The 16102-nt window shown below is 37.8% G+C and overlaps 2 protein-coding genes across 4 annotated transcripts in view; one reads left to right on the plus strand and one right to left on the minus strand.

The window, feature by feature from the left end:
* The window catches only part of mier1b (mesoderm induction early response 1b, transcriptional regulator), a 136666-nt gene extending 133230 nt beyond the window's left edge, over positions 1–3436 (plus strand). The window contains exons 12-13 of the mRNA XM_052608762.1: positions 2389–2516; positions 2703–3436. Of these exons, the coding sequence (XP_052464722.1) occupies positions 2389–2516; positions 2703–2992 (418 nt within the window). The 3' untranslated portion in view covers positions 2993–3436. The remainder of the gene's footprint in view (positions 1–2388; positions 2517–2702) is intronic.
* LOC128021605 (uncharacterized) overlaps positions 1–16102 on the minus strand; it is a 232326-nt gene that overhangs the window by 79651 nt on the left and 136573 nt on the right. The window lies entirely within an intron of this gene.

The following is a 16102-nucleotide window of genomic DNA, read 5'->3' on the forward strand; positions in this document are numbered from 1 at the left end:
ACGTGTGCAGTGGAGTAACCAGAACATGATCAGTAGAGCAGTTTCGTGTATAAATAAGGTCCAGTTGGTTGCCTGATTTGTGAGTAGCAGTAGTTGACACTCGGTTGAGATCAAAAGAGGCAAGCAGAGTGTGAAAATCGGCAAACAGAGGTTTATCTAGATGAATCTTGAAATCTCCAAGCATAATAGGGGAGTACCATCCTCAGAAAAGGTTGAGAGCAACACATCTAATTCATCCAAAAAGTTACCCAGTGGTCCTGGGGGTCGATAGACAACTAAAAAATTTATTTTAAAAGGGTAGGTAACAGTAACTGAATGAAATTCAAAGGAGTTGTTGATACCCAAAGATGGTAAAGGATTAAATTTACAATCATTAGAGATGAGCAGACCGGTACCTCCACCTCTTCCAGTCCAACGGGGAGAGTGGGAAAATGAGAAATTATTGGAGAGTGCTGCAGGTGTAGCAGCAGCAGACTGGCAATTCCATAGACCAATAGGAAAAGAAAGTAGTGTATTAGCAGACATAGGCAAAGTATGCAGGTTGTTAAGATTGCGCTGTCTACATTGTGTGTTGCATGGTTTACGAGTGGTAATGATAGTAGGGATCTGGAAACACATAGTAAGATTTGGTTATAAACAAAAAACAACTGAAACAGAAATGAAACAAGGAAAAGGAAAAAGAGTAATCAAAAAAATACTTATATCCCCTGCCGGTGTCACTGCCCAGTGGAGTCGCACGGTAGAGTCGATGGTCTTTACACTACGGTCTTCACACGAGGAGGGCTTAACTGGAGGGCTGCCGCGACCGCTGCCGCGGTACAACAACAAAGGTCTAAGCAAGCGCACAACACTGACAACGTATGCGATAGAGTACGAGACCAAACGCAGCACGTCTCAACACAGTAAACAAACAAGTGTTTCCTAGCAACGACAACTGCGCTAAACACTAATGAGACAAGAAATAAATACACTTACGATCTGCTTTTAACTCCCGCTGATTTAACTGCTTCTCACAAAGGGTATTTCTTTACACTCTCTTGGCTGGTGTTTGAACACACTTTACTGTTTATCACAACAAAGGTCTAAGCAAGCGCACAACAAGTAAGATTGTTAAAAGGATTTCTGAAGGATTGTGTGACTGGAGTAATGATGCAAAAAATTCAGTTTGAAAGTCAGCTTTGATTGTTCCTAATAAACTGTTTAACTGCACTCGCAAGTGGATTATTAAATCATGTTGTGGGATAATTAAATATATTCTAAATAAACTACAAATATAAAATTATATAGATTTATATTGTCCTCAAAAAATATATTGTTTTCTGTGAGTGAGTAAACAAAATGATTTTCACATAATTTAGAAAGAAAAATTTCAGGCTACAAGCTCCAGTTCTCAAAAGTCCCGGGAACCATTGTTCTGTATGTGTTTTATTGCCTTATTCAAGTGTTTTAACATTTTTAGTTTTTCACTAACCACGCAAACATTTTTTTTTTCTCAAAAACACAATAATGTACATACATGCTGCTCACATATTGTTATAGCTGTTTGTTTGTGCTGATTACATTGAGACTAGACTTTAGCCATTTAGATGTGTATAAAAAACTGAAAAAAGCACAAATGTTAGGGCTTGACAAAACTTCTCCAGGCCCCAAAAATACCCTTAGACTCCACAGGGTTAACTCAAACTCTATAAAATCTGTGCAGTATTATTCTCTAGACTCTTTAGGTCAATAATTATCAAAACATTTGCATTTGGACAACTATAAAACCAGTTATTTTATAATATGTTCTTTACATTGTGGACCCAAAGATCTGTAAGTCCTAAAAGAAAGCCCACAACTTCTCAAAAACTGTGTAAAATGATGCATACTTTTCATTCTAAACAGTGTTATATGGATAATTGCAATTATAACCACTAGTTGGCAGCAGAAGACCAATAATGAGCTTATTAAATTCACTGAAATTATACTGTTCATAGGTTTATTAGCCTTTATTAGTATTAAATCACTTTTATAACATTTAAAGTCACATTTAGTCATAAATGACTCATAAGGAACCTCTTCTCTATCTAACTAATTTTGAGAGCCACTGGAATGATCTAAATGCAGTTCAGCTAACAAACAAGCATAGAAGTCATATGTTTATGGCATGGGTAAAGGGGCCCAGTTTTGTATAACTCATCACTGTATTATTGTCCATATCTTTCAGTTTTATTATTGCAAGTATGAAAGAGGTAATGAGTTATCATTTGTTACAGCAGAAAAGATGTCCCGAGTGTACTGCTGTAGGACTGCAGAGTTTGATACATAGTATAACAATTGGCCGTAATGTTTCCTGAGGTCCTTTGTTTCTCATTGTAAGGTGTGTGCTCATTGATTTTTCTTGTGTAGGGATTACATGGACAGACTTTTAGATGAGACGGAAAGCACTGCTTCCAGTCGAGCAACCACACCACTACCTGCCACCTCTAGCAGCAGCACTAGCCAGTCTGAGCGAGAGGAGAATAGCAGTCACAATGGTAAAGTACCTTGTCTTGTTTTCTGTGTGTGTGTGTGTGTGTGTGTTTTACAATTAGATTGAAATGCTTTGGTGCATATTTCAGGATACTTTGTTGAAATCAGGTTGGATTAATTTTATATGTTGTGTGTTTGAACCATTTGTTACAGCTATATAGTATAGTATATTTCTCCCGTTCCCAATTTAGGACTCACCAGTCACAGCTCCAGTGCAGATGCCACACAGATCTTGAGCAGTGTGAGCGAGGGGAAGATTGAATCTGTCCCGGTGAATGGAGCATCTAAACAAAGTCTACTAACAGATCATCTTGACTCCAATGGCTGTAAACTAACAGACATTCACAACACAGACAGAAACGGCTCGGTGAAGCACCAACAGGACTGCCAGGGTCTCAGCAAGCCAGCAAAAAAGTTCCGGACAGAATCAGAATCACTGGACCAAGTTGAAATAGACCCTTCAAGGATAAAAGAAGACTGAATAAGACAGTCCAAAAGTCAGTCCAAAATCAAAAACCAGGGCGATGGGACAGCGCTGTGACACCTCTCACCTCATCCACCCTAAATCCAAAGCTACGCTGCTCCAAAAATACCACCCTCTAAACCTAACTACAGCTAATTAATGCGCCTTTTTCATAAAACCATTTTACAGAGAAATGTATATTCTGTATGTAATGGAATTTGTCTGCTATTTTTTTACCAACAAGATATTTATATTTTTTGAGACATTTTGGCAAATGGTGAAAATGCTGTTCAAGCCATTATACATAATTGATGAGGATAAATGTTGGTGAGGGTGTGTTTCCAGGTACATCAAGTGTTTTGATTTATATTGTATATTAATGGTTCAGTGCTCAGCTTTTTTGTGTTGGAGACATATTGCAAGCTCCCGTCAGATGTAGTGAAAATAAATAATCCAATGGAATCACCCCTCCAAAGTTCTGTTTTTGTAAAGTCCCCAGAAAATTGGTTTGCTAGCTGTATGTTTCTTTTAACTGATTGAATCTCATAAGAGAAATGTCCAGGTCATATTGCACCTTTTTTTATTTATTTTATTTATTTATTTTTTTGGTGTAAAGAAAATTAAGGCTATTTTGGGAGCATTATTTAGTTTTATACTGTAATGCATATAAATATTTGACCTGAGAACAGTGAGAAGTAATTTTTTTTTCACATGGATTTATAGTATACCATTGAATAATGACTGAATACATAAGCTTAAGCAAAAAAATATTGTTTATTTTTGTTCAACCAAGTCTAGCAGACCAGTGCAATTTTTGCCATGAAGTGTAGCAATAGCATATTTAGAAACAATTTAGAAATAGTACATTTCAGAAATTCAGGAAGCTTATATATATATATATATATATATATATATATATATACACACACACACATACATACATACATACATACATACATACATACATACATATATAACATTGGAAACACTGACTATTAGAAAACATCTCTCTGTTGCTTCAGAGGACATAGCATACTAAGTCCAACTCTCAATAACCTTGGCCAAAACAATAAAGAGTTCAACATAAACTGTTGCACCAACAAAATAATACATAGTTCAACATAAAGTGTAAAGTCCACGCTAGCTGCTATATGTTTTGCGTTGAGATGATACTTGAGGCTCGTAGATGTGCTGCGGTGATATGCGAACGCTAGTTGGTGCTTCAGTATAAACGGTCCGCCGAAACTCATTCGGTGAGAAACGTTCTGCGGTGCAAAAAATAAGTTATTAAAAATGCGGGAATTTTTTTTTTCTGTAATTAATTAATCTTAGTTAACGCGTTAAAGTCCCGTCCCTAGTTTTCATAGATTACTGTAATACATTAATATCACCCAGTATGGTAAAAAACACAGACTAAAAAAAAATTATGTAGAAATACTTTGATATGTATATATTTTAATCTTACTCTAATAAGATTATGGGGGTAAAATATGCTTAGTGACACAAATATATTATGGTCCTAAGACAGGCTTTATTTTCTTTAATCAAAATATAATGTATTTCATTTGAAAATAACATTTAGTGAGGAAATGTACTTAACAGTTCCTATTAGCTTTTCTCATTGATTATGATGTGAAAAGAATACATTTCTTGCATTTTTTTTTATTTTAATATTCACAGTAGAGGTCGACCGAATTATGGTTTTTGCAGATTAATTGGCACCGATAGCTGATTGCTGGAACAATCGGTTATCTTCAAAACTACATGTCGATAGTTTTCTGTGTTTCGTCCTTTGCTGGACGGCTGATGATTTTCCGGGTTGTTGAGAAGTGGCTGAGAAGGCTCTATTTTCATTATACAGTGCGAGAGCGACCTCTAGAGGATGAAATCACTGACAGGACATGCTGTTTGTTTAGACACGTGACACTGCACGCTGAACAGAGCGAGAAACTTCACACAGAAAATCCTGCAGTGCCATTCACATAGTTTTCCATTAAATTACATTATATTCGCCCAGAATTATTGTTAATGTATATTGAGCATTTTCATCAAAACGTTTGTCTTTCTGTGGCTCTAATGAAGTCTGTATGCTTCATTTATAGAGCTATAATATAGATTGCTCTTTCCGTTTACTCCATTTTTTTTAAACACTAAACTTCAAACTTATCTTTGCCTTATTGTTTATTCTTTAAGTAAACTTGTGTCTGTTTGGTGAATAAATAAAATGTTTTAGACCACTGTCTGAGTTGAACAGGATGTGACCGGGGTGTGTGTGATACAAGTGAGTTCTCCTAGACCCTGCTAGATAATCACTTGAGTGTTCAAGAATAGAAGCAGTTAAAGTGTGATAATATAGACTGTACTGGTATAATTGTAGGCCATGGCTGGGCTGGTAATCTGGCATACCGGGCAAATGCCCAGTGGGCAGACGCACTTGGGGGCCATTCGATATAATATGATATATATATATATATATATATATATATATATATATATATATATATATATATATATATATATATATATATATATATATATTTTTTTTTTTTTATTGGCAAATGACCGGCCTGTAAAGCAGGGACAGTGGCCCATAGGTTAATTTTTCATACTGACACTGGGCTGGCCCAATCATCTCTTAACAGGCTCCACCCCTCCTCCTCTGTTTCTTGTGTCAGATGCAGTCAGTGGCTCAGAGACAGAAATCTGTGGATTTAGGATGGAAACAAAAGCGCAACGGGGTTGCGGAGAAGTTGCGGGCCAAAAAACAAAACAATAATAATAATAATAATTCTAGAGATTGATGCCTCAATATGTGCAAAAATAACCAAACATGTTTAGTGCTGTAGCTTCAGTTTCCACGCCTACATTACCTGATGACATTTTGCAAAAACGGGAACATAGCACATGGAGGTGACTAGCCATGGCAGCGCCGGCGGCACCCAGCCAGAGGAGCAGGTGTCTGATAGTGAAGTCAAGAATGGAAAGAGTGAGCAGGAGAATGTTATTGAAACGGTAAGCATGGTAGCTACATGATTAACAGAGAGGGAGTGTTGGTGGGTGCAGGAGGATAGTGTGATGATTAAATGTTACCTAAATTAATGAATATTATAATAAGACAACATAATCTTTGTCGCTATTATGTCAGCTAAAGTCAAATAACACAGCATAAGCTTTTTGCATTGTTTTTGTAGCTAGGTTAGCAGTTAACTTATTCAATTGCAACTTCGGCTGACTATTCTAATGTTTGGGGGATTAAAACCCGCCTTGCATTTTGAAAGCTGTATATTTTTGTTCAGCTGTGTATTCAACAACGTATATTTTCTCATGTTTCGAATAAATTTCCAGTATCATTAATATGCAATATTAATGGTGAGTGAATAATATGAATGTCATATTATTAGAATTTTTTGTGTGAGTAATTTGGTAGTATAGTTTATTTATTTTTATTTTTATTTATTTTATTTTTTTAATGGAAGTATCTCCATTGTGAGTTCTTCTATCTGAGATAATCTGCCCAGTTTTAGAAAAAAAAAATTCAGATGGCACGGATGTGGCCACAATGCAAAGTCTTGTCTTAGTGACTTCAGAAAGGCTTTTGTATACTGGTGAACATCTCCTCCACCAGGCAGAGTGGCTCTGCAAGGTTGGCCCGCATCTCCATCATAGCATCTGAGGTCTTAGAAGAGGTAGCAGAAGGCCTCAAACTTGCTAACCTCTCATCAAAGTCTTCCCAAAACATGGCCCCTGCATTGGCAGTCGCACCAGGATCTGAAACTCCTCACTCTGAGCTGGGTTAAAACTGTTAAAGCTGAAGTTATCATAACCTTAATGTCTTAAACTAACATTAATAATTCAAATTCAAAATGTTATTTGCTTTTAATGTATGTCATTATGTCCTTTTTTGAGCAATCTTCTTATACATATATTACACCAATATGTCAAGTCTGCCTAGGAAAACAATTATTATACCAGCAAACTCAAAATTGGAGTAAAAATGAACAAACTAGTCTATAAATACTTTTTATTGTAAGCTTGGATTATTATATTATTATATAGCCTAGTGTTTATTTACCGATAGACAGTCAAGAAGACAAATTAATCAAAATTTTATTTATAACAGGGTTTTATTTATTTATAAAATAATAACAAACGACAGATCCTCAACAAACCGTAACAAAAACAAAGTGACAGAAATGTCAGAAATAGCGCATGGGTCTGTCACGTGATTAAGGAACGTGTCAAACTCGACCCGAGACCCGAAAGACTCATGAGATGAACTAATCAATTCTCTTTCCGGCTCAAGACTGCGGTAGTTTTGCGTATGGGTCTGTCACGTGATTAAGGAATGAATTAATCCCGAAGACTTCTTGTCAGATAAGAGGTGAGATGAGCTAATCACAGACTGAAGACCCAGGTAAAGAATGAATATTTTTTTCTGTATCTTATAGCATTTTAGTTTTGTATTGTTTGTAGTGTGATCAACGTTTGCGTAAGTACTAGATGTGTTGGGGAGGTAGCACTTAATATTTTAATAACATTTTGCTAAAATGAACGAAATGACTCGAAAAAAGATTCGTTCAATTTGCTGAACGAGACTCAAAAGTCCGAGTCGGTAAAATGATCCGAACTTCCCATCACTACTATACTTGCAATTGTAAACTAGTTTTTCTGCTGTCTGGTTCATTGAAATTTTTTTTTTAAAAACATTTATTTTTAGAATTAGCAGTATTCTACATCCACATTCTATTGGGTTCTAAAGGATTAACTAGCTTTTATAACATGGAGCACATTGTCCATCTAGGAATCCTGCTCTTCAAGAATACAGGACTATATAACCAAAATGGATCCTTACTAAGTGTATTTTTAATAACTCTTCCAAATAATTGTAATCATCTCTCTCTCTGTCCTTATGTATAGTCAAGCCAGGTTCAGTTAGCAGTGGAGGAGAGCACCTTTGATCACCAGGGAGTCAGTCAAGAGAGAGTGAGTACACTGGTCCATGGCACTTAGTTCTCAGCTTTGTAGGGATTTTTGGGAATGGAACAGTAGATATGCATATCTACAGGGACCGCATGGATGGTTTACTGGTTGGTTATGTTCGACCGATTGTGGTGGGCCGGTCTGAGCAAAAGTGCCAGGGCCCTTTTTTTTTGTCCCAGTCCAGCCCTGTTGTAGGGCCCTATGTTTTCTGTGATGCAGAAAATGCAGACGGAACCGTGGAATCCATTCATAAAAACGGAATTCACAGTTAAGAGCATGTGGCGCTTGCGGTGACTTCAGCGTCTGCCATCTCACTAAATGAGGACGAAAACACATGAAGAACATCTACAGAACTGCACTGAGAGTCACGTCATGAGCATTTGACCGTTTGATTTGAGCAAAAGCATCATATCACATGCACTATTAAGGTATTTATGACAACTCTTCAAAATAAAAGTCCGGTTTTGAAGTTTATTTTTCAGTAGAATGCATAGCCTGCTACTACTACTAAAATGAAACAAGTATTATTTTTTTTAAAGAGCCAGTAAGATGAAAATTCTAAGCTTCCTATCACTGTTTATAAGTCCTGTACATTAGGTTTAAATCCATCCAAGGTTAAAAAACATTGTCATTTTGTCAAAATATAATTTTAAAATTACCTCAGTTCTCAGAGATCCCCAAACGGTTCGCACAAAGCTTTTCAAAAGATTCAGTTTCCTTAAACCCCACCTTTCGGTAGCATACTGTGTTCTGATTGGTCAACTAACATAGTCAGGTTTGATTGGTTGTTCCGCACACACCTCCACGGTAAACTATGCGTTAGCATCTGTTTGGGGTGAATTATGTCTTATTCCTCTCACTGCGAAGCAAACAGTAAAATAAAAAACTTGAACAGTCTCGCTGCTTTTTCTTCTTTGTGGGTGTATTCAAGCCGCGCGCCTCAGTTTGAATCTGAATAGCGCGTTCAGCGCGGGGGCAATAGTAGCCCTATGTTCCTGCACAACCGGAGGCTGCAGATTCAGGACCGCAGATCTGGGCCGCAGTTCTAGGACCCTAGTTTTTCCTGACAGCGCCACCTACCGTACTGGCCAATATAGCGATGGCTGCAGTTTCAGGAATGCAGTTCTAGTATCCTGTTGGTTTAGTTTGCAGTCACGTTACTTTGTATATAGCATCAATATATTAATCTCAGTAGCATGTTTTTAAATGTGATTTTTGATTAAAAATGCAGCAGAGTTAAATTACTAAGTGTGCTTTGAGTCACAATTTTAAATTTAAACATGAATTTACACAAAATATAAATGAAATATCAATTTTGTAAAATTGATGTATATCAATGTTAAAACAATTTTAAAAAATGAAGAACCTTAAAAGTCTTGAATTGTCTCTTGAAAAGTCTCTTGAATTATACAGTATATTGATTCACTTCCTTAAGGTGAATTAGTAAGTTAAAGTTGGAATTCAATTAAATTCAATTCAAGTTTATTTGTATAGCGCTTTTTACAAAATAAATCGTTACAAAGCAACTTTACAGAAAATTATGTTTCTACAATATTTAGTAGTAGCTAGTAGTTTGTGCACATTTGACAGGATTTTAGAAAAAATAATAATAATAATACAAGACGTAGTCAGCTAGACGATGAACTATCAATATTATTAATTAAGTTATTATATGATTCAGTCACACATTTAGCAATAATTGTTAGTTCTGTTTGTTGATTCAAGGTTAGCATCATCTGGGGTCCTCTGAGGGTCAGCATCATCTCTTCTCAGGTGTTCTGGATCCAGACTGGAGCTTGTGTAAATCCTAGTTACCACGGGATGTAAATCCCGTGGCGAAACATAGAAACAAAATACAGACATCATTAGCATAGCTGCTGATCCAACAAAGTAAAATTAGTTTAACCCAAGCTAATGAATAAAAATGCAACTTTGAACAGATGCAACTACACTCACAATTAAAAAGATACATTATTCGAATGCTTGGCGAAAGAGATGTGTTTTTAATCTAGATTTAAACAGAGAGAGTGTGTCTGAACCCCGAACATTATCAGGAAGGCTATTCCAGAGTTTGGGAGCCAAATGTGAGAAAGCTCTACCTCCTTTAGTGGACTTTGCTATCCTAGGAACGACCAAAAGTCCAGCGTTTTGTGACCTTAGGGTGCGTGATGGGTTGTAACGTGGTAGAAGGCTAGTTAGGTACGCTGGAGCTAAACCATTTAGGGCCTTATAGGTAAGTAATGATAATTTGTAACTGATACGGAACTTAATAGGTAGCCAGTGCAGAGACTGTAAAATTGGGGTAATATGATCATATTTTCTTGACCTCATAAGGACTCTAGCTGCTGCATTTTGGACTACCTGTAGCTTGTTTATTGACGAAGCAGGACAACCACCTAGAAGTGCATTACAATAGTCCAGTCTAGAGGTCATGAATGCATGAACTAGCTTTTCTGCATCAGAAACAGATAACATGTTTCGTAGCTTGGCAATGTTTCTAAGATGGAAGAATGCAGTTTTTGTAACATTGGAAATATGATTTTCAAAAGACAAATTGCTGTCTAATATAACACCCAGATTTCTGACTGTAGAGGAAGTAACAGTACATCCGTCTAGTTGCAGATTGTAATCTACAAGATTATGTGTAGTGTTTTTTGGTCCAATAATTAGTATCTCTGTCTTATCCGAATTTAATTGGAGAAAATTGTGTGTCATCCAATCTTTTACATTTTTAACACACTCTGTTAGCTTAGATAATTGGGAAGTTTCATCTGGTCTCGTTGAGATATATAGCTGAGTATCATCAGCATAACAGTGGAAGCTAATTCCGTATTTTCTAATAATATTACCAAGGGGCAACATATATATTGAAAATAGAAGGGGACCTAGGATGGATCCTTGTGGCACTCCATATTTTACTGATGATAAATGAGATGACTCCCCATTTAAGTAAACAAAATGGTAGCGATCGGACAGGTAGGATCTAAACCATCTTAGAGCCTGCCCTTGAATACCTGTATAGTTTTGTAATCGATCTATGAGTATGTCATGATCTATGGTGTCGAACGCAGCACTAAGATCAAGTAAGACTAGAAATGAGATGCAGCCTTGGTCTGACGCAAGGAGCAGGTCATTTGTAATTTTAACAAGTGCAGTTTCTGTGCTATGGTGGGGCCTAAAACCTGACTGAAATTCTTCATACATATCATTTTTATGCAGGAAGGTGCTCAATTGAGCAGACACAACTTTCTCTAAAATTTTAGACATAAATGGAAGATTTGAAATAGGCCTATAATTTGCCAGTACACTAGGATCTAGTTTTGGTTTCTTAATAAGAGGCTTGATAACCGCCAGCTTGAATGGTTTTGGGACGTGTCCTAAAGTTAACGACGAGTTTATGATATTGAGAAGCGTTTCTTCTGCTACAGGTAACAGCTCTTTCAGTAATTTTGAGGGTACAGGATCTAATAAACATGTTGTTGGTTTAGATACAGTGATAAGTTTATTTAGCTCTTCCTGTCCTATGGTTGTAAAGCACTGCAGTTTATCTTTGGGCGCGATGGATGAAACTGAAGTGTTAGACGCTGTAGAATCTACATTCGCTATTGTATTTCTAATGTTATCTATTTTATCAGTGAAGAAATTCATAAAGTCATTACTATTTAACGTTGGTGGAATATTTGAATCAGGTGGCATCTGGTAATTTGTTAACTTAGCCACTGTGCTAAATAAAAACCTATGATTGTTTTGGTTATTTTCAATGAGTTTGTGTATATGCTCTGCCCTAGCAGTTTTTAGAGCCTGTCTATAGCTAGACATACTGTTTTTCCATGCAATTCTAAAAACTTCTAAGTTAGTTTTTCTCCATTTGCGTTCAAGACTACAAGTTAATTTCTTGAGAGAGTGAGTATTACTGTTATACCATGGTACAGTACGTTTTTCTCTAACTTTTTTCAATTTGATTGGGGCAACAGCTTCTAATGTATTAGAGAAAATAGTGCCCATGTTGTCAGTAATTTCGTCTAATTCGTGTGTATTTTTGGGTACAATTAGCAGTTGAGATAGATCAGGCAGGTTATTTGCGAATCTTTCTTTTGTGGCTGGAACAATAGTTCTGCCCAGACGGTAACGCTGCGACATATAGTTAATATCAGTTATACGCAGCATGCACGATACAAGGAAATGGTCTGTAATATCATCACTTTGAGGTACAATATCTATAGCAGTAAGATCGATTCCATGCGATATAATTAAATCTAGTGTATGATTAAAACGATGAGTGGGCCCGGTGACATTTTGCTTGACTCCAAAGGAGTTTATTAGGTCAGTAAACGCAAATCCTAATGTATCATTTGCATTATCAACGTGAATATTAAAATCTCCCATGATTAGCGCCTTATCAACTGTAACTAGAAGGTCTGAGAGGAAATCTGCAAATTCTTTCAGGAATTCTGTATACGGCCCTGGTGGTCTATACACAGTAGCCAGAGCAAGAGATACATTAGATTTCTTTTGCATGTCTGACAGAGTAACATTTAGCAGAAGTATTTCAAAAGAATTAAACCTGTATCCTGTTTTCTGGGTAACATTGAGAATATCACTATATATTGTTGCAACACCCCCGCCACGACCAGTCTGACGGGGCTCATGCTTATAACAGTAGTTTGGTGGAGTAGACTCATTTAGACCAAAATAATCATTTGGTTTTAGCCAGGTTTCAGTCAAGCAGAGTAAATCAAAACTATTATCTGTGATCATTTCATTTACAATAACTGCTTTTGGTGCGAGTGATCTAATATTTATGAGCCCAAACTTTAAAAATTGTTTTTGTTCATTTACTTTACATTTTTCTGGTTTAATTACGATAAGATTTTTTTTAGATCCTACATTATATTTATATTTTGACCTCACTATTCGGGGAACAGACACAGTCTTAATAGGTTTTACAGCGCAAGTACCTTTAGCATTTAAGCGGTTAGAACAAAACTCATCATAATGGTTATTTGAGAATTGTCTTACTAGTCACATGGAGCGAAGTGTCCTGGAGATGTTGTCAGAGAGAAGCTCCGCTCCGATTTTGCTGGGGTGTAATCCATCAGCGCGAAACAGTCTAGGACGCTCCCAGAAAAGATTCCAGTTATTAACAAATAGCAGTTTCTGTTCTTTACACCATGACAACAACCATTCATTTAAAGCAAAAAGTCTACTGAACCTTTCGTGTCCTCGTCGATACATGGGCAGTGGTCCTGACACGACGATCGTCGCCGCGGGCATCGTGCTGCGAACCGTCTCGATCAGGCTCCTGAAGTCCCTCTTCAGCGTCTCCGTCTGCCGCAGCGTGGTGTCGTTAACCCCGGCGTGAAGCACGACCGCTCTGGGGCTCTCGCCGTCCTTCAGGATCGCGGGTATCTGCGCAGAAACATCGAGAACACGAGCACCAGGCAAACAATGAGTGTGCACTTTACCTTCGGCTAACGTAGCACTTACGTGTCGGACGATGGAGTCTCCGATGATCACAGCGTCGCGTCCTGTCTCGCGGAGGGGAGCGAAGCGGTTCTGGATGGAGAGCTCGAAGGCAGGAGGGGGAGAAGTAGTCGCCCGGGACCCAGCTCGCGTCCTCCGCTGTGGATGCACCCAGGGTCCGTGGTGTCCCGGCGTCGCAGTGAAGGACATCTGGGAAGATCGCGTCCTGGGTGCGCCGGGCCTGCGCAGAGAAACACACGGAGTAGACGTGGTGGGACTGTTAACAGCACGCTGTATACTTACCCCGGACTTGTGAGCGTCAGCCCGGGATGATTCCAGCGCGGCTCTCCGCTCTCTCAGCTGGGCCTGCCTCTGTTCCAGGTCGCGAATCTGCTTCCCCACGGCCTCGAGCTCGAGCTGCACAGAGTGGAGACATTCATCCGCCATTAAAGCAAGTAACAGTGAGTACAGCAGTGGTAATGTGTGAGAATAGAGTATTAGCAATGTAAGCGCAGTTAGCAGCAAACACGCTTGCTGATGCTAACTGGCTAAAAGCTAATAGCGGACCCGGGAGATCAAAATAAAACTAGTGATAGCGAGGCGCTCTGATTGTTTTTGTTGTAGAATACAATAGAGGATATATTCACGCGTTATATAAACAGAAACAATGATGTATAAAATTGATTTTTAAGTTAAAAATAGTCAATGAAAAGAATATAGTGACAGAGCTCAAACGCAGTACAGCCGTCAACAGCAAACAGCCAGGTATAATTGATGAGTATAATTTAGTGACTTGAATCAGGGTATCGAGTCACTAAATTACTGCCAATATTTTAAAAGTTGTTGAGAGGCAAGACAAGACACAAGAATGATTCAAGAATGTTTATATATATATATATATATATATATATATATATATATATATATATATATATATATATATATATATATATGTATGTATATGTATGTTATAGTTCAGACCAAAAGTTTGGACACACCTTCTCATTCAAAGAGTTTTCTTTATTTTCATGACTATGAAAACTGTAGAGTCACACTGAAGGCATCAAGGGCTATTTGACCAAGAAGGACGATGGGGTGCTGCGCCAGATGCCCTGGCCTCCACTGTCACCGGACCTGAACCCAATCGAGATGGTTTAGGGGTGAGCTGGACCGCAGACAGAAGGCAAAAGGGCCAACAAGTGCTAAGCATCTCTCGGGGGAACTCCTTCAAGACTGTTGGAAGACCATTTCAGGTGACTACCTCTTGAAGCTCATCAAGAGAATGCCAAGAGTGTGCAAAGCAGTAATCAAAGCAAAAGGTGGCTACTTTGAAGAACCTAGAATATGACATATTTTCAGTTGTTTTACAATTTTTTGTTATGTATATAATTCCACATGTGTTAATTCATAGTTTTGAAGCCTTCAATGTGAATCTACAATTTTCATAGTCATGAAAATAAAAAAAACTCTTTGAATGAGAAGGTGTGTCCAAACTCTTGGTCTGTACAGTATATACAGTATTGTTCAAAATAATAGCAGTACAATGTGACTAACCAGAATAATCAAGGTTTTTAGTATATTTTTTATTGCTACGTGGCAAACAAGTTACCAGTAGGTTCAGTAGATTGTCAGAAAACAAACAAGACCCAGCATTCATGATATGCACGCTCTTAAGGCTGTGCAATTGGGCAATTAGTTGAAAGGGGTGTGTTCAAAAAAATAGCAGTGTCTACCTTTGACTGTACAAACTCAAAACTATTTTGTACAAACATTTTTTTTTCTGGGATTTAGCAATCCTGTGAATCACTAAACTAATATTTAGTTGTATGACCACAGTTTTTTAAAACTGCTTGACATCTGTGTGGCATGGAGTCAACCAACTTGTGGCACCTCTCAGCTGTTATTCCACTCCATGATTCTTTAACAACATTCCACAATTCATTCACATTTCTTGGTTTTGCTTCAGAAACAGCATTTTTGATATCACCCCACAAGTTCTCAATTGGATTAAGGTCTGGAGATTGGGCTGGCCACTCCATAACATTAATTTTGTTGGTTTGGAACCAAGACTTTGCCCGTTTACTAGTGTGTTTTGGGTCATTGTCTTGTTGAAACAACCATTTCAAGGGCATGTCCTCTTCAGCATAGGGCAACATGACCTCTTCAAGTATTTTAACATATGCAAACTGATCCATGATCCCTGGTATGCGATAAATAGGCCCAACACCATAGTAGAAGAAACATGCCCATATCATGATGCTTGCACCTCCATGCTTCACTGTCTTCACTGTGTACTATGGCTTGAATTCAGAGTTTGGGGGTCGTCTCACAAACTGCCTGTGGCCCTTGGACCCAAAAAGAACAATTTTACTCTCATCAGTCCACAAAATGTTCCTCCATTTCTCTTTAGGCCAGTTGATGTGTTCTTTGGCAAATTGTAACCTCTTCTGCACATGCCTTTTTTTTAACAGAGGGACTTTGCGGGGATTCTTGAAAATAGATTAGCTTCACACAGACGTCTTCTAACTGTCACAGTACTTACAGGTAACTCCAGACTGTCTTTGATCATCCTGGAGGTGATCATTGGCTGAGCCTTTGCCATTCTGGTTATTCTTCTATCCATTTTGATGGTTGTCTTCCGTTTTCTTCCACGTCTCTCTGGTTTTGCTCTCCATTTTAAGGCAT

This window comes from Carassius gibelio, chromosome A2 (genome assembly GCF_023724105.1).
Source record: "Carassius gibelio isolate Cgi1373 ecotype wild population from Czech Republic chromosome A2, carGib1.2-hapl.c, whole genome shotgun sequence".
Classification (NCBI taxonomy): Eukaryota; Metazoa; Chordata; class Actinopteri; order Cypriniformes; family Cyprinidae; genus Carassius; species Carassius gibelio.